Genomic DNA, 27,001 nt, shown 5'->3' with positions numbered 1-27,001 from the left:
TACAGGGGTCTCTCACTAAATTAGAATATCATCACAAAGTTAATTTATTTCAGTTCTTCAATACAAAAAGTGAATTTCATATATTATATAGAGTCATTACAGAGTGATCTATTTCACATGTTTATTTCTATTAATGTTGATGATTATGGCTTACAGCCAATGAAAACCCAAAAGTCATTATCTCAGTAAATCAGAATGCTTTATGACAACACTAGCTTGGAAAATGATTTTAAAATCCAAAAATGTTGTCCTACTGAAATGTATGTTCAGTAAATGCACTCAATACTTGGTCGGGGCTTCTTTAGCATCAATTACTGCATCAATGCGGCGTGGCATGGAGGCGACAAGCCTGTGACACTGCTGAGGGGTTATGGAAGCCCAGGTTGCTTTGATAGCAGCCTTCAGCTCGTCTGCATTGTTGAGTCTGCTGTCTCTCATCTTCCTCTTGACAATACTCCATAGATTCTCTATGGGGTTAAGGTCAGGCGAGTTTGCTGCCAATCAAGCTCAGTGATACTGTTGTTTGTACACCAGGTATTGGTTCTTTTGGCGGTGTGGACAGGTGCCAAGTCCTGCTGGAGAATGACATTTCCATATCCAAAAAGGTTGTCGGCAGAGGGAAGCATGAAGTGCTCTAAAATTTCCTGGTAGACGGCTGCGCCGACTTTGGTCTTGATAAAAGACTGGACCTGCACCAGCAGATGACATGGCTCCCAAACCATCACTGACTGTGGAGACTTCACACTAGACCAGGGGTGTCATACTGCATTCCTCAAGGGATGCAAACAGGTCATGTTTTCAGGATTTCCTTGTACTGCACAGGTGATAATTTAATCACCTACACACATAATGATTACAGCACCTTGTGCAAAGCTAAAGAAATCTGGAAAACACGCATGGTTTGCGGCCCTCGAGGAATGCAGTTTGACACCCCTGCACTAGACCTCCAGCAGCTCGGATTGTGACCTCTCCACTCTTCCTCCAGACTCCGGGACCTTGATTTCCGAATGAAATGTAAAATTTACTTTCATCTGAAAACAACACTTTGGACCACTGACAACAGTCCAGTCCTTCTCCTTGGCCCAGGAAAGACGCTTCTGGCGTTGTCTATTGGTCATGAGCGGCTGACACAAGGAATGTGACACTTGTAGTCCACGTCCTGGAGACGTCTGTGTGTGGTGAAGCAATGACTCCAGCAGCGTCCGCTCCTTGTGAATCTCTCCCAAATTTTTGAATGGCCTTTTCTTAACAATCCTTTCAAGGCTCCGGCTATCCCTGTTGCTTGTACACCTTTTTCTGGCTTACCCTCCTTGTGGAGTGTGTCAGTGACTGCCTTCTGGACATCTGTCATGTTAGCAGTCTTCCCCATGATTGTGGGGCTATTGAAACAGAGTAAGGGACCTTTATAAGTGCTTAGAAAGCCTTTACAGGTGTTTTTTGTTAATTATTCTAATTTACTGAGATAATGACTTTTGGGTTTTCATTGGCTGTAAGCCATAATCATCAACATTAACAGAAATAAACATGTAAAATAGATCACTCTGTGTGTAATGACTCTACAAAATATATGAGTTTCACTTTTTGCATTGAAGAACTGAAATAAATCAACTTTTGTGTGAAGCACTTTTATTTTGATAAATACTGAAATTATGCAGTTTTCTCTGTGAGCCACATAATAGACTGAAACTTCCTGATTTGCAGACATCATTTTTCAGTAGTTGTCTAAATAACACAGGCAGGATTACAATGATAGTGAACACTAATATATAGTTAACACAGGATCCACCATTCACAACAGGTAATGTCACAGCTCACCTCCTCCTCCTGCACAATGACTGATAACACCTCTATATACAGTAGATATCACCTATTGTGAATGGAGGATCCTGTGTTATCTACTGTATATAGAGGTATTATCAGTCATTGTACAGGAGGAGGAGGTGAGCTGTGACATCAACTATTGTGAATGGTGGATCCGGTGTTATCTACTGTATATAGAGGTGTTATCAGTCATTGTACAGGAGGAGGAGGTGAGCTGTGACATCACCTATTGTGAATGGTGGATCCTGTGTTATCTACTGTATATAGAGGTATTATCAGTCATTGTACAGGAGGAGGAGGTGAGCTGTGACATCACCTATTGTGAATGGTGGATACTGTGTTATCTACTCTATATAGAGGAGTTATCAGTGCATCAGTACCTGGGTCTTTTTAGAAACACAATATAGGTGACATTCCCTTTTAGTATTGTGAAGGAAACAATTTCTAAATGCAGCTCTGGAGGTGGCTGGAGGGTGAGTGGAGACATGCTGTAATTTAATATCTACAAGCCAAAGTATCAGATGATATATTCCTATAATCTCAGATTACCAGCAGTGTCTACTACAAGTCTCCTATCTGACGAGAAACTCAGCTGCAATACCGAACACGACCTAAGGATGAAAGCGGCACTGTTTCTCGAAAAAAAAGCTGAGCCTTTTTTCCAGTCTTCTATAACCTGCATATCAACACATATGAGGAATGAGGACATTTACCAGTGGAGTATCTTTCCCACCCACAATGCTGAGTCCAAGACCTGAATGTCCCTTAGAGATTTCAATGGTCATTTCTTGTCCTGGGATGATAGGACACGTTGCTGGATCAAAATGTAATAATGGAGACGGAACGTTTCCTACAGAAGAAAAGGTATAAAAGTAATATATGATGTGGAAAGCTCAGTAAAACACACCCTCAATATAATGTGCAACAGAAAATTATATAGGGGAGGACAGACAGCACAGAAACTTCACATAGGGGAGGACAAGGCATAGAAACTTCATATAGGGGAGGACATATGCAGCCCAAAAACTTTATATGGGGGAGGACAGACAGCACAGAAACTTCATATAGGGGATGATAAGGCACATAAACTTCATATAGGGGAGCACAGACAACACAGAAACTTCATATAGGGGAGGACAAGGCACAGAAACTTTATATATGGGAGGACAAAGCAAATTTTATATAGGGGAGGACATAACACAGAAACTTTATATAGGGGAAAATATGGCACAGAAACTTCATATAGGGGAGGACAAGGTGCAGAAACTACATATAGGGGAGGATAGACAGCACAGAAATTTCATATAGGGGAGGACAAAGGCAGCCCAAAAACCTCATATAGAGGACATAGGCAGCCCGAAAACGTCATATGGAGAGGACATAGATAGCAAAGAAACATCATATAGATGAAGAGAAGGCACAGAAACTTTATATATAGGTGGACAAGGCAGAGAAACTGTATATATCGGAGGAAAAGGCACAGAAACTTCATATAGAGGAAGACAAGGCAGAGAAACTTCATATATAGGAGGACAGGGCACAGAATTTCATATGGGGAGGGCAAGGCACAGAAACTTCATATAGAAGACAAGGCACAGAAACCTCACATAGAGGAGGACATAGATAGCACATGGGCCCCTTACCTTACAATCAGGCCTTAAAATTCATTGGTGCAGGCATTACCTGCAATTTAACAGTAAGTGCAGTGCCCCAGGGTCCCGGTCGTTGCAGTAATATCATTCTCCTCTAGGGGAGGGTGATGTTACGTTTGGGGGAAAAGAAGGATAACTGCATCCAGGTATCACAAACATGCAACACATTTCACACTCCAGGCCACCAGGGGGAGCCTTGCTCCTATTTATTAGGTAACTCCCCACATATAGGTAAAACTGGTAGCCTGTAGGGAACATTAGTTAGTTGCTGGCTGAGCTCTGCTCAGTTAGTTGGTCCCTGGAAGGGGTGGGATCCCGTCAGAAAGCAAAGGAGAAGGATACAGATCTGTGCTTGCCCTCAAAGCTGCAGCTCTTAGAAAGAGACACACAGAAGGTAGAACTGTATTGCAGCGAGCGTGCAAGGAAGTCGTAGCAAAGGAGTAGATATCAGGAGGGGACCAGCCCTACACAGGCTGCCTCCTTCTGAGGCGCAGAATCCCGGTAGCCGGAACACCGAGGGAGCAACGACCTTTATGCCTTGCTCCAGAGACCGGCAGGACAGCTAATTTCACATTACCTGTCCGCCCTACACCAAGGAGGCACGGTGGCACCCCTTAGAGTCCCTATAAACCACCTCAAGCCACCAGTCATACGGGTTTGTCCTATCCTATCCGGGGGACAGAGAGAGCGACATTACATCTACAACAGTTGTGAGGACCTTATGAGAAGCTTAGCAGTAAGGAACTACAACACTGCAGCGCAAAGGAAGGCTACTGATTTCCAGCTGGACAAGGGGACTATGTATTTGCCTCCAAACTGGCCGAACTCTGCCTGCCCTGTGGTCTGGTGCTCTGGACTGTGGATGCTGGAGTCTTCAGAAAAGGTAAAGAGACTGCAACCTTGTGTCCTCGTTCTTCACTGCGCCTCACACCATCCACCATCTACACACCGGGAAGCCCTGGGGACATACTTCACCTGTGGGAAGGTATACCATCTAGCTGCCATAACATCACCCCAGCGGACCCCTTAAAGCACCGTCGGTCACCCTGACCGAATACCACAGGTGGCGTCATGAACATATCCCTTTAAAGACCTTTCCCTTTTACACGGACGTCCCAGGGCCACGGACCGGGTCAGCCGTGACATCCCCCCCTGTGAACCGAAGGACCCGGTACCGAGTACCCCGCTGCCCTGACGGGGCGCTCCATAAGCAGCAGCATTTATAGCAGCAGTAGGTCCCTTTAGGCACTGGACCTCTGTGCACACAATAATATACACATAGCAGAATGACTGCGAGGCAGTAGGCTGCAGCAGGCGGCTCCCCGCCCTTCTGTGTGCAGTAAGTTGTTGCTTGAAACATCAACAGAAAATAGTCAGGTCTGCACCTTTTCTTAAAAAAAAACAAAACAAGTGCTCCACTTTGTGACTTACTGTGGCTGGAGAGCTCAGGTTCTGGTACAATGTATGGTACAGCGGGTCTAAGCGAGATATCCTGGGCGCTGTATGGGATCTTGGCACTGGCTTTGGACTGTTTCAGCTGAATGACCAGCTCCATGAGGAAAGGAAGAAAAGGGTGAGAAGACTCCAGGAATAACATATAAAAAAATCTGCAACATTGTATTATGTCAGAAGATCAACCGGACCCACAAGTCAGAGCTTATAGAGGTTTAACAGCTCAATCATTGTATATTGAAAAGTTCAAAAACTTTGTAATAAACTTTATTCTTTAGTCTTACACAGACTATTACATACGATAGAAAACATTAACACTCAGGTCTCTACCTTGTCCAGCACATTCTGTTCCTCCTCTGGTGCTAGAGTCTGATCATTAATTCTCACTTTACTGTCCTGTAAAACAAATCAGAACATTAAATGAGGTCATCACTTATCTTATATAGAGCAACACCTGACTATATGCAAGCAGCTTCCCAGGAATGACTTCTAAATGACTAACCTGAAGATTACCCTGACAGGGCTAGTTTTCATTGTAAAACAGCTCAGAATAAGCGGATTATTCCAATAAGGGCATACTGCCCCAAATCTAACAGAATATGACTACTATAATACTGCCCCAAATCTAACAGAATATGACTACTATAATACTACCCCTATGTACAAGAATATAACTACGATAATACTGCCTCTATGTACAAGAATATAACTACTATAATACTGCCCCTATGTACAAGAATATAACTACGATAATACTGCCCCTATGTACAAGAATATAACTACTATAATACTGCTCCTATGTACAAGAATATAACTACGATAATACTGCCCCTATGTACAAGAATATAACTACTATAATACTGCTCCTATGTACAAGAATATAACTACGATAATACTGCCCCTATGTACAAGAATATAACTACTATAATACTGCCCCTATGTACAAGAATATAACTACTATAATACTGCCCCTATGTACAAGAATATAACTACGATAATACTGCCCCTATGTACAAGAATATAACTACTATAATACTGCTCCTATGTACAAGAATATAACTACTATAATACTGCTCCTATGTACAAGAATGTAACTACGATAATACTGCCTCTATGTACAAGTATATAACTACTATAATACTGCCCCTATGTACAAGAATATAACTACTATAATACTGCCCCTATGTACAAGAATATACAGCACTATAAGGCTGCCGTCACACTATCAGTATTTGGTCAGTATTTTACATCAGTATTTGTAAGCCAAAACCAGGGGTGGAACAAATAGAGGAAAAGTATAATAGAAACATATGCACCACTTCTGCATTTATCACCCACTCCTGGTTTTGGCTACAAATACTGATGTAAAATACTGACCAAATACTGATAGTGTGACGGCAGCCTAATACAGTCCCCTATGTACAGGAATATAACTACTATAATACTGCTCCTATGTACAAGAATATAACTACTATAATACTGCTCCTATGTACAAGAATATAACTACTATAATACTGCCCCTATGTACAAAAATATAACTACTATAATACTGCCCCTATGTACAAGAATATAACTACTATAATACTGCTCCTATGTACAAGAATGTAACTACTATAACACTACACAACGGAGCGCGTTACCCGCGGCATAACATGGTCCGTTACCGCCGGCATTAACCCTGTGTGAGCGGTGACCGGAGGGGAGTATGCAGGCGCCGGGCACTGAGCACTGACTGCGGGGAGTAAGGAGCGGCCATTTTCTTCCGGACTGTGCCCGTCGCTGATTGGTCATGGCTGTTTTGCAGCGACCAATCAGCGACTTGGATTTCCATGACAGACAGGGGACGCGACCAATTAATATCCGTGACAGACAGACAGAAGGACAGAAAGACGGAAGTGACCCTTAGACAATTATATAGTAGATAATACTGCCCCTATGTACAAGAATATAACTACTATAATACTGCCCCTATGTACAAGAATATAACTGCTATAATACTGACTCCTATGTACAAGAATATAACTACTATAATACTGCCCCTATGTACAATATAACTACTATAATACTGTCCCCCATGTACAAGAATATACTGTAACTGCTATAATACTGCTCCTATGTACAAGAATATAACTACTATAATACTGCTCCTATGTACAAAAATATAACTACTATAATACTGCCCCTATGTACAATATAACTACTATAATGCTGACCCCTATGTACAAGACTATAACTGCTATAATACTGCTCCTATGTACAAGAATATAACTGCTATAATACTGACCCCTATGTACAAGAATATAACTACTATAATACTGCCCCTATGTACAATATAACTACTATAATACTGTCCCCCATGTACAAGAATATACTGTAACTGCTATAATACTGCTCCTATGTACAAGAATATAACTACTATAATACTGCTCCTATGTACAAAAATATAACTACTATAATACTGCCCCTATGTACAATATAACTACTATAATGCTGACCCCTATGTACAAGACTATAACTGCTATAATACTGCTCCTATGTACAAGAATATAACTGCTATAATACTGACCCCTATGTACAAGAATATAACTACTATAATACTGCTCCTATGTACAAGAATATAACTACTATAATACTGCTTCTATGTACAAGAATATAACTACTATAACACTGCCCCTATGTACAAGAATATAACTACTATAATACTGTCCCCTATGTTCTAGAATATAACTACTATAATACTGCTCCTATGTACAAGAATATAACTACTATAATACTGCCTCTATGTACAAGAATATAACTACTATAATACTGCCCCTATGTACAAGAATATAACTACTATAATACTGCCCCTATGTTCTAGAATATAACTACTATAATACTGCCCCTATGTTCTAGAATATAACTACTATAATACTGCCTCTATGTACAAGAATATAACTACTATAATACTGCCCCTATGTACAAGAATATAACTACTATAATACTGCCCCTATGTACAAGAATATAACTACTATAATACTGTCCCCTATGTTCTAGAATATAACTACTATGATACTGCTCCTATGTACAAGAATATAACTACTAATACTGTCCCCTATGTTCTAGAATATAACTACTATAATACTGCTCCTATGTACAAGAATATAACTACTATAATACTGTCCCCTATGTTCTAGAATATAACTACTATAATACTGCTCCTATGTGCAAGAATATAACTACTATAATACTGTCCCCTATGTTCTAGAATATAACTACTATAATACTGCTCCTATGTACAAGAATATAACTACTAATACTGTCCCCTATGTTCTAGAATATAACCACTATAATACTGTTCCTATGTACAAGAATGTAACTACTATAACACTACACATCACGTAAATGTAGTAGAATAGAACGTCGATCTACACTACAGTTAAGTCCATATATATTTGGACAGAGACAACATTTTTCCAATTTTGGTTATAGACATCACCACAATGAATTTTAAACAAAACAATTCAGATGCAGTTGAAGTTCAGACTTTCAGCTTTCATTTGAGGGTATCCACATTAAAATTGGATGAAGGGTTTAGGAGTTTCAGCTCCTTAACATGTGCCACCCTGTTTTTAAAGGGACCAAAAGTAATTGGACAATTGACTCCAAGGCTATTTCATGGACAGGTGTGGTCAATCCCTTCGTTATGTCATTCTCAGTTAAGCAGATAAAAGGCCTGGAGTTGATTTGAGGTGTGGTGCTGCATTTGGAAGGTTTTGCTATGAAGTAAACATGCGGTAAAGGAGCTCTCCATGCAGGTGAAACAAGCCATCCTTAAGCTATGAAAACAGAAAAAAACATCCGAGAAATTGCTACAATATTAGGAGTGGCAAAATCTACAGTTTGGTACATGCTGAGAAAGAAAGAAAGCACTGGAGAACTCATCAATGCAAAAAGACCTGGGAGCCCACGGAACACAACAGTGGTGGATGATCGCAGAATAATCTTCATGGTGAAGAGAAACCCCTTCACAACAGCCGACCAAGTGACCACCACTCTCCAGGAGGTCGGTGTATCAATATCCAAATCTACCATAAAGAGAAGACTGCATGAAAGTAACTACAGAGGGTTCACTGCACGGTGCAGCCACTCATAAGCATCAAGAAGAAAAAGGCTAAAAACATCTAAAAAAAGCCGCACAGTTCTGGAAGAACATTCTATGGAGAGATGAAACCAAGATCAACCTCTACCAGAATTATGGAAAGAGAAAAGTATGGTGAAGGCGTGGTCCAGCGCATGAGCCAAAGCATACCACATCATCTGTAAAACACGGCGGAGGCAGTGTGATGGCTTGGGCATGCATGGCTGCTAGTGGCACTGGGTCACTAGTGTTTATTGATGATGTGACACAGGACAGAAGCAGCCGAATGAATTCTGAGGTCTTCAGAGCCGCCATACTGTGTGCTCAGATCCAGCCAAATGCAGCCAATTGGTTGTCGTCTCATACTACAGATGGACAATGACCCAAAACATAAAGCCAAAGCAACCCAGGAATTTATTAAAGCAAAGAAGTGGAATATTCTTGAATGGCCAAGTCAGTCACCTGATCTCAACCCAATTGAGCAGCATTTCACTTGTTAAAGACTAAACTTCAGACAGAAAGGCCACAAACAAACAGCAACTGAAAACCACCAGAGTGAAGGCCTGGCAGAGCATCAAAAAGGAGGAAACACAGCGTCTGGTGATGTCCATGAGCTCAAGACTGAAGTCAGTCATTGCCAACAAAGGGTTTTCAACCAAGTACTAAAAATTAACATTTTATTTAAAATTATTTAATCTGTGCAATTACTTTTGGTCCCTTTAAAAACAGGGTGGCACATATTAAGGAGCTGAAACTCCTAAACCCTTCATCCAATTGTAATGTGGATCCCCTCAAATGAAAGCTGAAAGTCTGAACTTCAACTGCATCTGAATCGTTTTGTATTAAATTCATTGTGGTAATGTCTATAACCAAAATTAGAAAAATGTTGTCTCTGTCCAAATATATATGGGCTTAACTGTATATATTTGAGTATGTTGAGGAAATTTTCAGACTGAAAATTCTTACGAAATCTACTAATCCTGTTTCCTAGTATAAAAATACACCATGTTCTTACAGATGTGCAGTTCCTGAACAGGTCGTCTTTACAATCTTTCAGTTCTGTGATTATTTGTCTACGGACTTGTTTTTCTTCAATAATCTTTGGTCTTTTCCGTAAAAACGATTTGTCCTCTGAGGGTCAAAATGAGCTTCAATAGGTCGTCAAATTGCTGCCAAGTGCTGCGGATGAGTCTATCAGCTCTGCAGCCATCAGCAGTCATCTAGTGAGAGTGACAGGTCCTGGAGGAGAGGCCGCCGCCATCCTTTGATGCAGAGCTGCGCTCTCACCTCACACACAGCCAGATAGTGAGGTGGCCTCCTCCAGAGCTCATTAATGACATTATTGGATGCTGTAATTGCTTCCTTCTGTCACACACACACACACACACACACACACACACACACACACGTCTCTTGGATTGTTTTTTTTTTTTTTATTTTACTTGTCTGGAATCTAAATGCATGAAGCGATCGCATACTGTGTGAGGCTAAAGGTGCATTTCAGGGATTGATTAATGTTTGGAATAATTTCACACTTTATAATAAAAATTAAATGACTGCACATAGCCTTGATTACAAATCTCGTACCATTTTAGGCTTACAGTTCTTATTCAGACCTATGTGTCTCCATAGTAACAGACTACAAATAAACCCTGTGTCGTCTTACTTTGCAATCGTTCTTGTTAACCTGGAAGTGTCAAATGTAGGGTGAGTCCAAACACAGGATTTGTTTGTTCGCTTTCTTCACAAACACATAAGTCAGCATAGGAGCTGAAGACACAAAATAGTCAATGTTTTTTTAAACAAATACTTGAAAAGTTGCTTTAAATCTATATATAAGGGAGGTATCAAAATACTAAAGAAAAAGTATCCATTTCTCAAACTAAAAGACTCCGGAAATTTTGAAAAATTATTCATTTCGGAAATTCCGTTTTCCAACTTTAACTATCTCAATTTCTTATGGGGATCAGCTAAAGAAAGCCCTAATGTGTTTTGATAGACTCTGGATTATCAAATTCTGGATTATCAGATGGAGTACTACACTTGCAATTTATATTGAAATTATATATATATATATATATATATATATATATATATATATATATATATATATATATCAGTATGACAAGTCAGCATTCCACTGGATGATCGAGTCTATCAGATCCCATTAATGCTAAATAACATGAGTTTTATCATGTAAATATTAACTTTCTTTATATTGATTTCATTCTATACATTTCAGAAGAAAAAAAAAAAATGATGAAAAACCTTTACTACATGTCCACACCTTGTTACATATTAAGATGTTTTTTTCTCGTTTTCTGCCTTTGCTGCTACGATGAATATGTAACATTTCATGATTTATTGCAGGGCTGTGCAGGTATTTCAATTATTGAGAACACATTTTTCGATTCTTGCCATCTTGTTTCAAGGCTGCATAATATTCAATAACGAATGTCGCTCAATCACGTACGCGCCACTTTCAGATGTGTTTGGAATGAGAATTAGCTCAGATATAAAATGTGTTTTTTTTTTTTGTTTTTTTTTTTTTTCCAACTGATGCAAAATCAATGGCGATCTCACTAAAGAGGCACAGAAAGGACCCACGATACTCACACTTGGTTTCATCTCGGGGCCAGTAAAGTCTTTCATAAATTCGTTCAAGCTGGCATCTTCCGTCATACTGGACGCAGTGATGCCAGGTTCCTCCTAAGAGAGATACAAAGGGTTAATCAGTGACACAAAGTAAAGCCAATTCAGAAAAAAAGATCAATTCTGACTTATAAATTAAATCAGTATCTTGTGCACGTAATGTAGAATAAGGTCTTGACGGCTTCCCCATCTGAGACAGGTTTTGTTTTTTGGCAGTTTGCTTTTTTTACTTGTTCCCAAAAAACTGTTGTTCTGAATGCTAACTCTTTACCATATAACATACTGAAGACGGGGAAAACAAATACAGGCTAGAACTTTATTTTTATTTTATTTTTTTTTAAATTTTGGACACCTTATGAGGACTTTTTTTTTGTTCAACAAGCTATAGTTTTTTTAAATTTATTCCTAATTGATTGCTTTAATTGCATTGTTTTAAGGAAGTAACCGTGAGGCCTGTGACTAACGAAAAAAGGCAGTTTTGTCAGTTCGACACTGGGTGTTTATTTTTATAATGCACTGCATGGGTTAAATAATGTTATACATTATGATAGAGCGTTTTTTAGATGCTGATATTTTTTGCTTAATATTTCTTTGGAAGAAAAAAAAAAGGAATTTTTTTACCTTTTGTGTTTGTTTTTTTTTTTGTTTTTTTAGTAATTCTAGCCGCCTTGAACCTGTGATAGCAGATGCTTCAACATACAGGGAAAGTTATGACCTCGCCACTGACTGGGTGTCATCAAAGTACAAAGATGGCAAATGCAGCACTCAGGTAAAGGGGAGGAGGGAAATTTAGTAGAGATGGGTGCAATTACAGACCTTACCCTAGCACCTAACCACTTAGATGCAGCAGTGGTCGGAGCTTGGTCTGATCAGTGCTGTTGGAGGCAGGAGTCAGCTGCATAACACAGCCAGCACCAACAGTGCACAGAGCAGGCTCAACTCCTGAAACCGCATGCATGTCATATGTTGGGGGGGAATTAATATTGCAGGGACAAATCCTAACTGTATAGATAGAGCAGTGGGGTGTGTGCACTATATGGCAGCTGTAATTATTAAGCGTTAAAGGGGTATTCCTATCTCAGAGAAGTGAATGCGAATTAGTGACCTTTTAATTTCCAGCAGAATGAGTTTGGTATGGCTCCCAGAGGTGGGTCGAACCTATTAAAATAGGGCCTTATCCTGTGCAGCTGGATTATTTATCTCTCCATTTCTATGAGAGTTTCAAAAATACTTGTTCCGCTATTTTCGGAACTCATGTAGAAATAAATGGAGAGAGCTTCGATAGCGCAGGCACCTCCAACTGACGGTGACACAAAGAAGGCGCCATTCTTGAGATAGAAGCAGTTCTCAGTTACCCTGAGCTCCACAGCAAAATACAGAATGAGTATAACGTCCATTATGAGTTTTAAGAATGTACTTTGGCTTTACTAAAGCTAATTTTGCAAGAAATCTTTTGTTTCATAACCACAAACAGACCTGAGTTTAATTATGTAATTCCTGGACCTGCCACTAGGCGGAGTAATGATCAACTAAATGTGGGCTGCAAAAATGTATATGCAGTGGGCTCCCCCTAGTGGCAACTGAAGGGAAAGGCTACTACTAAGAAGTGTCAGGAAGCAGGTCACAGTTGGCCCCTCATCTCAACATGACCCCATAGTGTTCTCTTGTTGTGCTGCAATGGAAGGTAACCCATTATATTACAGCGGGAGAGGATTACCTATTTTTTTAATAGTAAGGCAAAAGCTGCTAATAGGTCACATTCCCCTTTTGGCCTATAAAAGTCACCTATTTCAGGATCAGTATAGAAATGGATATAACACACAACCCCTGGATGAGGATCCACACCACCATTAGAAGAATGGTGGCTCTATAGCAGTGGTCCCCAACTCTAGGCCTCGAGGGCCGCCAACAGTGCAGGTTTTCAGGATTTCCTTAGTATTGCACAGGGGTTGGAATCCTCCCCTGTGCAGATGATCACATTACCACCGATGCAATACTAAAGAAATCCTGAAAACCTGCACTGTTGGCGGCCCTCGAGGCCTGGAGTTGGGGACCCCTGCTCTATAGTCACAGACAGAGAATAAAACACTTTGTGAAAGGTTTATTACTGATTATCTGGGATGTGTTGACCCGTCCTTAACCAGAAATATAGACATATAGAATCTAACAGCGACAGCACGAACAACACAGGACCGACGCGAGCGACTCTGTGCCTCCATGGGCGGCATATCTCAGTCATCACACAATGTATAGGCGTCAGTGTGCGGATGACCACATTATCCAGGCACAGAGGATAGCAGCGCTTAGATCGTCCATTCACAGAGTCTAACACAAATGTGACATTTTGATGCAATGGATTTATAAAAATAAACTGCGCTGGTAAATCCCATTATTACAGAACTTGTATTCCACATGTGGACAAGGAGGCCCAGGATGAACACACATGACATGCTGCAAGGAAGAAAATCGTGGGACGACCGGAAAAAAAAAAAAAAAGAAAATGCAATAATCTATTAAATCTATCGGCTCCATTAAAGGTTTAGTAAAGGAAATCTTGAGAAGGACGATATCAGCAAGCAGAATCAAGTAATGTACATATCCACCTGTCTAGTTTTCATGTTTGAGGTCACTGAGCAACAAGGTAACAAATCCGAAGAACATTAGTGACACAGATCATACAGTGAGAGCACAGGAGAACCGCCAGCAGCAAACGGTGAGTGATACCTTGTCATAACAGACGTGTGGCTCACCTGATGGGAGTAGTGAGTATCCTCCGGTAAGGGGAACGGGCTGATGGCCATCTGCTGAGCGGCATCTTTATTCCTGATCAAATATGTAAAGAGGAGAAGATGAGGAGTCTCAAGACCTGGACAACACTGACTGCACAGCTAATGGTGCAAAATAGAAAAAATACCCCAAAATCCAACTACAGCTGGTAGTATTATAGTAGTTATATTCTTGTACATAGGAGCAGTATTATAGTAGTTATATTCTTGTACATAGGAGCAGTATTATAGTAGTTATATTCTTGTACATAGGAGCAGTATTATAGTAGTTATATTCTTGTACATAGGGGCACTATTATAGTAGTTATATTCTTGTACATAGGAGCAGTATTATAGTAGTTATATTCTTGTATATAGGAGCAGTATTATAGTAGTTATATTCTTGTACATAGGGGCACTATTATAGTAGTTATATTCTTGTACATAGGAGCAGTATTATAGTAGTTATATTCTTGTACATAGGAGCAGTATTATAGTAGTTATATTTTTGTACATAGGAGCAGTATTATAGTAGTGATATTCTTGTACATAAGGGCAGTATTATAGTAGTTATATTCTTGTACATAGGAGCAGTATTATAGTAGTTATATTCTTGTACATAGGGGCAGTATTATAGTAGTTATGTTCTTGTACATAGGGGCAGTATTATAGTAGTTATATTTTTGTACATAGGGGCAGTATTATAGTAGTTCTATTCTTGTGCATAGGAGCAGTATTATAGTAGTTCTATTCTTGTACATAGGGGCAGTATTATAGCAGTCATATTCTTGTACATAGGGGGCAGTATTATACTAGTTATATTCTTGTATTTAGGGGCGGTATTATAGCAGTTATATTCTTGCACATAGAAAACCGTATAAATAATTTGCATTGCCGGATAGCTTATTGTTTGCTTGGCTTAATGTATCCAAGTTACTTAATAAACTTCTGCCATCTATACCAGGTCAAGGTCGGATAAGGGTAACAGCCTACAGACAGCAATTGAAAGAACCATGATAACTAACTTAACTCTGTTATATTGTAATTATAATTTATATACATTTACATAAAGGATTGTTAACACAAGAGAACACTGATGTTTACATGTGTAATCAAACCAGATCGTTAGATCTTCAAATTGTAAGAACATTAGGGTACCGTCTCACAGTGGCACTTTGGTCGCTACGACGGCACGATCCGTGACGCTCCAGCATCGCTCCAATATCGCTCCAGCGTCGTAGACTGCGGTCACACTTCGCAATGTACGACGCTGGAGCGATAACTTCACTACGTATTTGCGATGTAGAAGCTGTTGGTTACTATGCGCACATCATATACAATATCGTGCACACCTTTGTTACACGATGCGATCATGCCGCCACAGCGGGACACTAGACGACGAAAGAAAGTTTCAAACGATCTGCTACGACGTACGATTCTCAGCGGGGTCCCTGATCGCAGGAGCGTGTCAGACACAGCGAGATCGTAACTATATCGCTGGAACGTCACGGATCGTGCCGTCGTAGCGATCAAAATGCCACTGTGTGACGGTACCCTTAGACCTTTAATGGATGTGCATTGTACTTAACCGATACCATGTAACCATATAAATGACTGCACGATTCCGATCTGATCCATTCCTGACCTGTTATCATTGCATTATTTCCACATTTCTTCCCTATTGACACAAGCGCAGAACGTGGCATTGAGTGAAGGGTACAGACCATTCAACTGAGACAGAAATACAAACACGTTGCTTCATTATATCAAAAGGGGAACAAATAAAGCTGATATGTTCCTTGTGCTCCTCAGAGATGAGCCGGTAGAGATAAAAAGCACACTGGCAGCACAAAGCACAAGAGCAGAATATCCCATGAGTAGTGCGGGCGTTTCTGTGCATCATTAAAATATCAGTGCTCTGAGAAATACCATAGGAAACAAATAGATTTAATCATAGTAACATAGTTAGTAAGGCCGAAAAAAGACATTTGTCCATCCAGTTCAGCCTATATTCCATCATAATAAATACCCAGATCTACGTCCTTCTACAGAACCTAATAATTGTATGATACAATATTGTTCTGCTCCAGGAAGACATCCAGGCCTCTCTTGAACCCCTCGACTGAGTTCGCCATCACCACCTCCTCAGGCAAGCAATTCCAGATTCTCACTGCCCTAACAGTAAAGAATCCTCTTCTATGTTGGTGGAAAAACCTTCTCTCCTCCAGACGCAAAGAATGCCCCCTTGTGCACGTCACCTTCCTTGGTATAAACAGATCCTCAGCGAGATATTTGTATTGTCCCCTTATATACTTATACATGGTTATTAGATCGCCCCTCAGTCGTCTTTTTTCTAGACTAAATAATCCTAATTTCGCTAATCTATCTGGGTATTGTAGTTCTCCCATCCCCTTTATTAATTTTGTTGCCCTCCTTTGTACTCTCTCTAGTTCCATTATATCCTTCCTGAGCACCGGTGCCCAAAACTGGACACAGTACTCCATGTGCGGTCTAACTAGGGATTTGTACAGAGGCAGTATAATGCTCTCATCATGTGTATCCAGACCTCTTTTAATGCACCCCATGATCCTGTTTGCCTTGGCAGCTGCTGCCTGGCACTGGCTGCTCCAGGTAAGTTTATCATTAACTAGGATCCCCAAGTCCTTCTCCCTGTCAGATTTACCCAGTGGTTTCCCGTTCAGTGTGTAATGGTGATATTGATTCCCTCTTCCCATGTGTATAACCTTACATTTATCATTGTTAAACCTCATCTGCCACCTTTCAGCCCAAGTTTCCAACTTATCCAGATCCATCTGTAGCAGAATACTATCTTCTCTTGTATTAACTGCTTTACATAGTTTTGTATCATCTGCAAATATCGATATTTTACTGTGTAAACCTTCTACCAGATCATTAATGAATATGTTGAAGAGAACAGGTCCCAATACTGACCCCTGCGGTACCCCACTGGTCACAGCGACCCAGTTAGAGACTATACCATTTATAACCACCCTCTGCTTTCTATCACTAAGCCAGTTACTAACCCATTTACACACATTTTCCCCCAGACCAAGCATTCTCATTTTGTGTACCAACCTCTTGTGCGGCACGGTATCAAACGCTTTGGAAAAATCGAGATATACCACGTCCAATGACTCACCGTGGTCCAGTCTATAGCTTACCTCTTCATAAAAACTGATTAGATTGGTTTGACAGGAGCGATTTCTCATAAACCCATGCTGATATGGAGTTAAACAGTTATTCTCATTGAGATAATCCAGAATAACATCCCTCAGAAACCCTTCAAATATTTTACCAACAATAGAGGTTAGACTTACTGGCCTATAATTTCCAGGTTCACTTTTAGAGCCCTTTTTGAATATTGGCACCACATTTGCTATGCGCCAGTCCTGCGGAACAGACCCTGTCGCTATAGAGTCACTAAAAATAAGAAATAATGGTTTATCTATTACATTACTTAGTTCTCTTAGTACTCGTGGGTGTATGCCATCCGGACCCGGAGATTTATCTATTTTAATCTTATTTAGCCGGTTTCGCACCTCTTCTTGGGTTAGATTGGTGACCCTTAATATAGGGTTTTCATTGTTTCTTGGGATTTCACCTAGCATTTCATTTTCCACCGTGAATACCGTGGAGAAGAAGGTGTTTAATATGTTAGCTTTTTCCTCGTCATCTACAACCATTCTTTCCTCACTATTTTTTAAGGGGCCTACATTTTCAGTTTTTATTCTTTTACTATTGATATAGTTGAAGAACAGTTTGGGATTAGTTTTACTCTCCTTAGCAATGTGCTTCTCTGTTTCCTTTTTGGCAGCTTTAATTAGTTTTTTAGATAAAGTATTTTTCTCCCTATAGTTTTTTAGAGCTTCAATGGTGCCATCCTGCTTTAGTAGTGCAAATGCTTTCTTTTTACTGTTAATTGCCTGTCTTACTTCTTTGTTTAGCCACATTGGGTTTTTCCTATTTCTAGTCCTTTTATTCCCACAAGGTATAAACCGCTTACACTGCCTATTTAGGATGTTCTTAAACATTTCCCATTTATTATCTGTATTCTCATTTCTGAGGATATTGTCCCAGTCTACCAGATTAAGGGCATCTCTAAGCTGGTCAAACTTTGCCTTCCTAAAGTTCAATGTTTTTGTGACTCCCTGACAAGTCCCCCTAGTGAAAGACAGGTGAAACTGCACAATATTGTGGTCGCTATTTCCTAAATGCCCAACCACCTGCAGATTTGTTATTCTGTCAGGTCTATTAGATAGTATTAGGTCTAAAAGTGCTGCTCCTCTGGTTGGATTCTGCACCAATTGTGAAAGATAATTTTTCTTGGTTATTAGCAGAAACCTGTTGCCTTTATGGGTTTCACAGGTTTCTGTTTCCCAGTTAATATCCGGGTAGTTAAAGTCCCCCATAACCAGGACCTCATTATGGGTTGCAGCTTCATCTATCTGCTTTAGAAGTAGACTTTCCATGCTTTCTCTTATATTTGGGGGTTTGTAACAGACCCCAATGAGAATTTTGTTACCATTTTTCCCTCCATGAATTTCAACCCATATGGACTCGACATCCTCATTCCCTTCGCTAATATCCTCCCTTAAAGTGGACTTTAGACAAGACTTTACATAGAGACAAACCCCTCCTCCTCTCCGATTTTTACGATCCTTTCTAAACAGACTGTAACCCTGTAAGTTAACTGCCCAGTCATAGCTTTCATCTAACCATGTCTCGGTTATTCCCACTATGTCAAAGTTACCTGTAGATATTTCTGCTTCTAGTTCTTCCATCTTGTTTGTCAGGCTTCTGGCGTTTGCGAGCATGCAGTTTAGAGGATTTTGTTTTGTTCCAATCTCCTCACTGTGGATTGTTTTAGAAATGTTCTTACCTCCCTTCTGAGTATGTTTTCCTGGGTCGTCTTTGTTCGAGTCTAATGTTTTTCTTCCCGTCCCCTCTTCTTCTAGTTTAACGCCCTCCTGATGAGTGTAGCGAGTCTTCTGGCGAATGTGTGTTTCCCAGGTTTGTTGAGGTGTAGTCCGTCTCTGGCGAGGAGTCCATCATACCAGTAATTCACACCGTGGTCCAGGAATCCGAATCCTTGTTGTCTGCACCATCGTCTTAGCCAGTTGTTTGCATCAAGGATCCTGTTCCATCTCCTGGTGCCATGCCCGTCTACTGGAAGGATAGAAGAAAAAACTACCTGTGCATCCAGTTCCTTTACTTTCTTCCCCAACTCTTCAAAGTCCTTGCAGATTGTCGGTAGGTCCTTCCTTGCCGTGTCATTGGTGCCAACATGTATCAGAAGAAATGGGTGGACGTCCTTGGAGCTGAAGAGCTTTGGTATCCTATCGGTCACATCCTTGATCATCGCACCTGGAAGGCAGCATACTTCTCTTGCAGTTATGTCCGGTCTGCAGATGGCTGCTTCGGTGCCTCTCAGTAGTGAGTCTCCCACCACCACCACTCTTCGTTGCTTCTTGGCTGTACTTTTTGCTGTCACTTGTTGCTGTGTGCCCTTTTCTTTTTTGCTTGCTGGTATTGCTTCATTCTTAGGTGTGCCATCTTCATCCTCTACAAAGATTTGATATCGGTTCTTCAGTTGTGTGGTTGGTGATTTCTCCATGGTCTTCTTACTTCTTTTGGTCACATGCTTCCACTCATCTGCTTTTGGAGGTTCTCTGACACTTTTTGCACCTTCTGTGACCAGTAGAGATGCTTCTGTTCTGTCTAGAAAGTCTTCATTCTCTTTGATGAGTTTCAAAGTTGCTATTCTTTCTTCCAGACCCCGCACCTTTTCTTCTAAAAGGGCCACTAGTCTACACTTCTGACAGGTGAAATTGGATTCTTCTTCTGGTCGATCTGTGAACATGTAGCACATGCTGCAGCTCACCATGTAGGTTGTCACATCTGCCATGTTGCTCCTAGATCCTGCTGACTTGCTGTGTGTTTTCCTTCTTGTGTAATCTACTCAGCCAAGCTCTCTTGCAATAATGTCCTACAGGCAAAAATTTGCGCGCCGTAAGGCGCGCGGTTTGGTGATGCTTTCGAAGCAGCTGGTCCCGGCTGTACCCAACGATCTTCTAGCTTAGGGAGACTTCGCTTCTCCCAGAAGGCACCTGGAATATGCAAATTAGCCTCCTGAAGCTTGAATCCCTGGTTTGGTGATGCTTTCGAAGCAGCTGGTCCCGGCTGTACCCAACGATCTTCTAGCTTAGGGAGACTTCGCTTCTCCCAGAAGGCACCTGGAATATGCAAATTAGCCTCCTGAAGCTTGAATCCCTGGTTTGGTGATGCTTTCGAAGCAGCTGGTCCCGGCTGTACCCAACGATCTTCTAGCTTAGGGAGACTTCGCTTCTCCCAGAAGGCACCTGGAATATGCAAATTAGCCTCCTGAAGCTTGAATCCCTGGTTTGGTGATGCTTTCGAAGCAGCTGGTCCCGGCTGTACCCAACGATCTTCTAGCTTAGGGAGACTTCGCTTCTCCCAGAAGGCACCTGGAATATGCAAATTAGCCTCCTGAAGCTTGAATCCCTGGTTTGGTGATGCTTTCGAAGCAGCTGGTCCCGGCTGTACCCAACGATCTTCTAGCTTAGGGAGACTTCGCTTCTCCCAGAAGGCACCTGGAATATGCAAATTAGCCTCCTGAAGCTTCAATCCCTGGTTTGGTGATGCTTTCGAAGCAGCTGGTCCCGGCTGTACCCAACGATCTTCTAGCTTAGGGAGACTTCGCTTCTCCCAGAAGGCACCTGGAATATGCAAATTAGCCTCCTGAAGCTTGAATCCCTGGTTTCAGCAATTAAAAAAAATAAAAGTTGACCCGATGGCTTAGATGAGCTGGAGCATTGTCGTTTATGAAGAGGACGTTAGGCCTGTGCTGTTCCTGCAAGAGGCACAATGAAGGGATTAATGATGCTATTCTAGTAGTGGGGGCGTCTCACTACCATTCACTAAGTGTAGGGCAGTTCTGTACTGACTAGACACCTGTCGACACTAACACCACCTCCACCAAAAGGCCTTGTCTGGTGACAACAGTGGCTGATGCAGAGCGTTCTCCTTCGCGTCTAAAACATAGTTGGCGCCATTATTGCTTGAATCACCTTTAATCAGTGAACAGCACTGAGGCCACTGGTCCCTCGTCCAGCGTAGATGCAAGATGACGACACCCGTGCCTGGTGGTGGGGTCCGATGCCTCCCACCTCCCTTACATGTGTCTGCAGTTGTGTGGCATTCATCATCCAGTTCTGAAGCAGATCAAACGCAATGAAGCGGTCATAAGTGTGGGACGAGGCCAAAAGACCTCTACTTCTCTGCCTTTCTGTGTCTCTCCCAGTCTCTGTGACACTCTGAGCTCAGTGGCCTCTTCTGTCTGAGAACATCCTGCCTGAAACCTCACAATGGCGACATAACTGATCAATTGTTAGGTGTCGCCTTGGTCTCATGATGTCAAAATGTGAACAGCGTGATATGGAGGACTGTTTAATACCAATTCTAATTGAACCTCGAAATGTATTGGCCGAGTTGTGGATCAAACACCAGCCAACTAGTGTGTATGGGGGGCCTTTAGTATGAGATCTGCAGATAAAGGAGAAGAAGCCAGGAGGCACCTCAAAGGCAGACCGTCAGCACAAAATAACTGTCCAAACCAAGCTCAGTGCACCTACGGTGCAGTGGAGCAGTTCATTCCATCTTCCCACCTACTTGTTTTCCATCTATCCCGACCATTGAAATTCAACATGCCAAACCTTTCTCCCATCATCTGTTGGGGGAGAGTTGGGCGGCCCCCATACATGACTGATTCTGCCAAAATCGCGGATTCAGTTGACTTCTATAATCTATTTGGGGGCCTTTAGCTAATACAGATTGTTTCACGGGAGCCCATGTCTGCAGCGGATCAGGCAGAATAGAAACTCTGTTCAGTGGTGACCTCCATTCTGCTCACCATTTCCATATGGATCCACAAGCAATCTGCACTGCAATCCCCTAAAATCATATAATTCCAGCTCCATTTCCATAACAAAATTATATTTGATACATAAAACGTTAATGCATCATTTAACCCTCCAGGACCATAACTTGTGTACCCCCATGCAATTTGTCACCAGACAGCGCTCTTAGAAGCTTTGGAAAAACTGAACATAGAAGAACACGATCATGTTGCGGGTGTGTCCTGCCGACAAAAAAAAAACGCATAAAATATGCTAACAGTTAGGCTGTGGTATCACAGTCAGTCCTACCTTTTTTATTTTTTTTATTTATTTATTTTTTTTTTTTTAAGACTTTTGAAGCCTTTTTGCCTGGTGACGGATCCCTAACCATGGCGCATGAGTGCGATCCTACAGGAGTGCAACTGTTATCTTTGCACCTTAAGGTCCTTACAAAAGAATTACTGCAGAAATCTTATCAATGATCTCATAAATCCATAAGAAAAAAAAAAAAAACAAAGAAAATAAATTTGACAACGTGTCTATGGATGACGCAGAACTCGGGCCGGATCTGCGCAGGTTGCACTGATCACAGGAGATCGCTGTGCTGAAGATCTTTAGCTTGTAGTAAAGTGTCAGTTTCTTTGAAGTCATGAACACAACTTAACATTACTTTATTACAGTTTTGCCTCTGGAAATGAATTAATGGCCTTTGAAAAAAATAAATATTGAGTCCCCAAGGCGTAGTCATTAATAAGATATGTTTGATGTGGAGCAATGTGCAGCTGATCTGCCGTTTTGGAATTTACTGCTGGTTGTATGAACAAACAGAGAGTGCGAGAAAGGGAGAAAATGCAAAAGAGTGACAGCACGAGAGCGAAATAGAGCTGAAGAGAAAGAAAGTGAGAGCTAAAAACAGACCATAAGAGTGCAAAGGAAAGGACAACAGAGCATAAGAAATGGAATAAAATGGAAAAAGCATGAAGAAGTAAAAAATAAATAGAGTGTAAAAGAGTGCAAACAACAGCTCTATAGACAACAGAGAGGGAGTAAGATCATAAGATTTCAAAGCAGACTGGGGTTTTAAGATTTGCTGTTTAAGCTCTTTTGAAGAAGCACCAACACCAAGAAATGAGCTAAAATAAGGACATTAGACGCAGTCGTCAGCCAGGAAACTTTGTGCAGCAGATGAATAACACATCATGTTTCTTTCCAAAATCGGAAGATGTCCAGCAGTGCCATCAACTCAGGAGTGTCAGCGACCAGTGGGACCCAGCTATAATCATCTACTGTTTGGAGATGTATGGCCAGAAGATGACTTCATGGAATTCAAAAAGCCAGACCTTTGACAAGGAAACAAGGGACCAAAGTGACTCAACTGCACATGAAAATATAAGAACTGGGGTGCAGAAAAATGGCAGCCGGCGCTCTGGACTTATAAATCGTAATCTGAAATATTTGGAGCCGGTAACACAAGTCAGTTTATTCCTAAAAGGCTGGAGACAACAATGAGGGTCTGCAGCAGCAGTGACGCACAGTGGGGGGTCCTGCAAGTTTGTGGCAGCATTTTAGCAAAGGGAGTTGGGGATTTAGTGAGAATTAACAGTGTCCTCAATGTTGAGAAATCCAGGCAGATACTTCTCGTTCATTTAATACCATCAGGAGCAGTCTAATCGGCTCCAAATTTATTCTGCAGATGGATAACGACCCCCAACATCCAGCCAATGTCATTAAGAATGAGGAGTCCAGGGGGGTGATGATCCGGCTTCAAGGAGCTCTGATCTCACATCATCCAGTGTCGTGGGAATTACAAGAGACAGAAGGATCCGCACAAGCCTCATACACAGAAGATCTGGGGTCAGTTCTCCAAGATGTTTGGGACAATCTCCTGCCGAGTTCCTTCATAAACAACAGTGTGCAAGTGACAAGTCCTGAGAAGAAGAGATGGCGGCATCGGCCGAGCACCAAACATTACTCTGATTTAAATTTCTGTTTTGCTCGTTCACTTTGCATCTTGTTAGTTGATAAAAATAAACTATTAACACTTATATTTTCCAAAGCATTCTTTGCATCATTTTTTCCACACTAGCCTAAAACTTTTGCACAGTCCTGTATAAGTGGGGAGTACAGCGCAGTGGAGCCAGCACATCGGTATCTTGGTCTTCCATTAAATCTGACGCTCTGCGGCAGATGAAGCCTCGAGGATTTCATTATAGCCAACGCCTGAGCATGAAGGCGAGTAATTACAGCCCAGTTTTATGGCAATCCTGACTATATAGTGGGAGATGAGGAATTTATAGCTAAAAAAAAAAGATTTCCTGTTCCACATTCAGCATTGCGGAATATGGTAGCAGTTACTCCGCTTTCTCTGACCCCAGAGCGGCAAATCTGCCTAATTATGTAGCAATACAATCATGGGAGAAGTAGAGAAGCTGGCCATTCAGAACCATAGGAAAGCTGGGTTATAATGCATGTGTAATAGCAGTCACTTTGGTTGTAACTCAGCTTTCCCAGAAGTAGATCATTCCACCGGATATTGAAGAAGAAGATTTAAACCCAGCAGCAGATTGTGTAACAATGCGAGACATGACTACAATTGTGGCAGCACATCATCCTTTACCAGACATGAAAGCGATGATGGAGAACGGGGAAAACGTGCCGCGATTTCATGGCTGAGAAAATGCTGCCGTGATCAAACACAGCCGGACAGTAAATCATATTGTGACCAAAGACTGTAAAATTATTATCAGAAGCCGTGCAGAATGACGAGCCGACAGCAGCGATATGAATAATGGCAAGCTACAGGAGGCTGCACTGTAAGCAGACCGCTGCCGCAAGCGCGAGCGTACGTCCGGGACGGCGGCGGAACAGTCCGCCATCCCAGAGTCGCATCAACGCCACTTTTAAAAAGGAGAAATCCTGCTTAATTAAAAAAAACTAAAACTTTATACTGTAAGACAGAAATTACTCATCTGCTGAAGATCACGAATTTCTAGAATTAAAGGGGTTGCTCAGAATTACAAAAAAACAAAAGGCAGTTTTTTTGCCCCCTACAAACAGTGCCATTCCTGTCTATATGCTGTGCCTGGTATTGCAGGTTAGTTGAAGTGAATGATGCTGATCTTCCATACCTGATGCAGACAAATGGCAAAGGGGGGGCTGTTTTAATTAAAAAAAAAATAAATAAATAAAAATCAGAAAACCCCTCTACATGGCTGCAACCAAATAAATACTTTGCATTTATTTTTTTGTTTTGCGTTTTAATTTTTTTTTTTAATTGGCTGCTTTTCTGTTTCAGTACAGCAGTGCATTGTGGGAGCTCAAAAAAAAACCAAAAAAAAAAAACAGTGAGCAGGTAGGTCATGCGGATGGCAGATTACTGCACACTGACTGCAGCTAGAGGCCAGAGTAATTTTTCTTCGGGTGTGAATGGAGAAGAAAACGATCTATGGCTCTGAAGTCAATTTACCTTTTATGCAAATGATAAAAGGTCAAAGGTCATAGAAGTGGTATAAATGTGCACTAGTAAATACATAAAAAAATCTACACTAATGTAATTGTTTGGAAGTGGATTTATTCTTTAACACAACTTCCAATAATAAAAAAAAATGGTGGAGAATGCGGGCAGGTGAGAAACACTAACATCTTCTGACCTGAAGGCAAGGACATGCAAGACATCCAGCTACTTCAGCACGCTCGCTCCGTTCTAATAATTTCCCTGCCACAAAACCTTTCGGAGACAATTAGGAAGGAAGGTTCAGCTCCTTCATAAACTCTTCTGGAGGCAGAAATCCATAGATATAATAAGAATACTAATGTCCCAGAGAAGGACCAAAGAAGAGAGTAAAATCCCATTAGTCTGACAACTGTCCTGTGCGATTCCAGATATGTCGCCTATAATCTAATGCCCCCTCTAAATGACCTCTCTTATTAATTTATAGCAAAATATTAAAGAACTGCATAAATAGCAATTCCCCAATACAGCGTTATTCTCAGTGTTAAGGAATGGCATAAACATCAATTCATAGAATCTATTGTTCCTTCCCATTAGGAATGATCCAATAATAATCTTCATAGTTTTGGGGATTTTTTGTGTTCCTTACCAATACCCCTGAGCATAAATACCAGCTCCAGCTTGAAAAGCCAAGCTGCAGTGTAAAGCATGGTGGAGAGGAGATCTAGAGGTGGATTATACAATATCTTGGATGCCAATAGATAATATATTTAAAGGGGTGTTCTATTTCTTTTATGGCATATTGGATAAGCTTCACTTTATGATTAGGGGGGGATCTGACCTCTGTGACCCACACCGATCCCGGGAATGAAGAAACTAGTATTCATCCCGCTGTGCAAAAAACTGCATCATGCTACCAATCAAGTGAGAACTTAGAAGAGGATAACACTACGTCCTAGAGGTTGAACCACAGCCAACACTGAAGTAATGGCCATGACTTTTCAAATAAAGCAGAGATGCAGTGTAAAGCAAGAGGAAAGGATAAGGGAACAATGTAATAAGAAAGGAGGTGGATTACTGACTACTTAGGCCAATAGCACAAAATCCACCTTAAGAAGAATTTAAGAGGGAAGGAGGCTTGGTTGTCGAAA

General features: G+C 41.1%; 1 protein-coding gene across 4 annotated transcripts in view; it reads right to left on the bottom strand.

Moving 5' to 3' along the window:
• Positions 1–27,001, bottom strand: part of PATJ (PATJ crumbs cell polarity complex component) — a 240,147-nt gene that overhangs the window by 30,953 nt on the left and 182,193 nt on the right. For all 4 annotated transcript variants that reach the window (XM_069738164.1, XM_069738165.1, XM_069738166.1 and 1 more), the window contains 5 exons: positions 14,448–14,520; positions 11,662–11,754; positions 5,256–5,321; positions 4,905–5,022; positions 2,535–2,671 (listed from right to left, as the gene is read on the bottom strand). In XM_069738164.1, the coding sequence (XP_069594265.1) occupies positions 2,535–2,671; positions 4,905–5,022; positions 5,256–5,321; positions 11,662–11,754; positions 14,448–14,520 (487 nt within the window). The remainder of the gene's footprint in view (positions 1–2,534; positions 2,672–4,904; positions 5,023–5,255; positions 5,322–11,661; positions 11,755–14,447; positions 14,521–27,001) is intronic.

This window comes from Ranitomeya imitator, chromosome 8 (genome assembly GCF_032444005.1).
Source record: "Ranitomeya imitator isolate aRanImi1 chromosome 8, aRanImi1.pri, whole genome shotgun sequence".
In the NCBI taxonomy this organism is placed as follows: Eukaryota; Metazoa; Chordata; class Amphibia; order Anura; family Dendrobatidae; genus Ranitomeya; species Ranitomeya imitator.
Note: the sequence above shows the minus strand (reverse complement) of the source record. Positions and strands in the feature narration are given on the sequence as shown.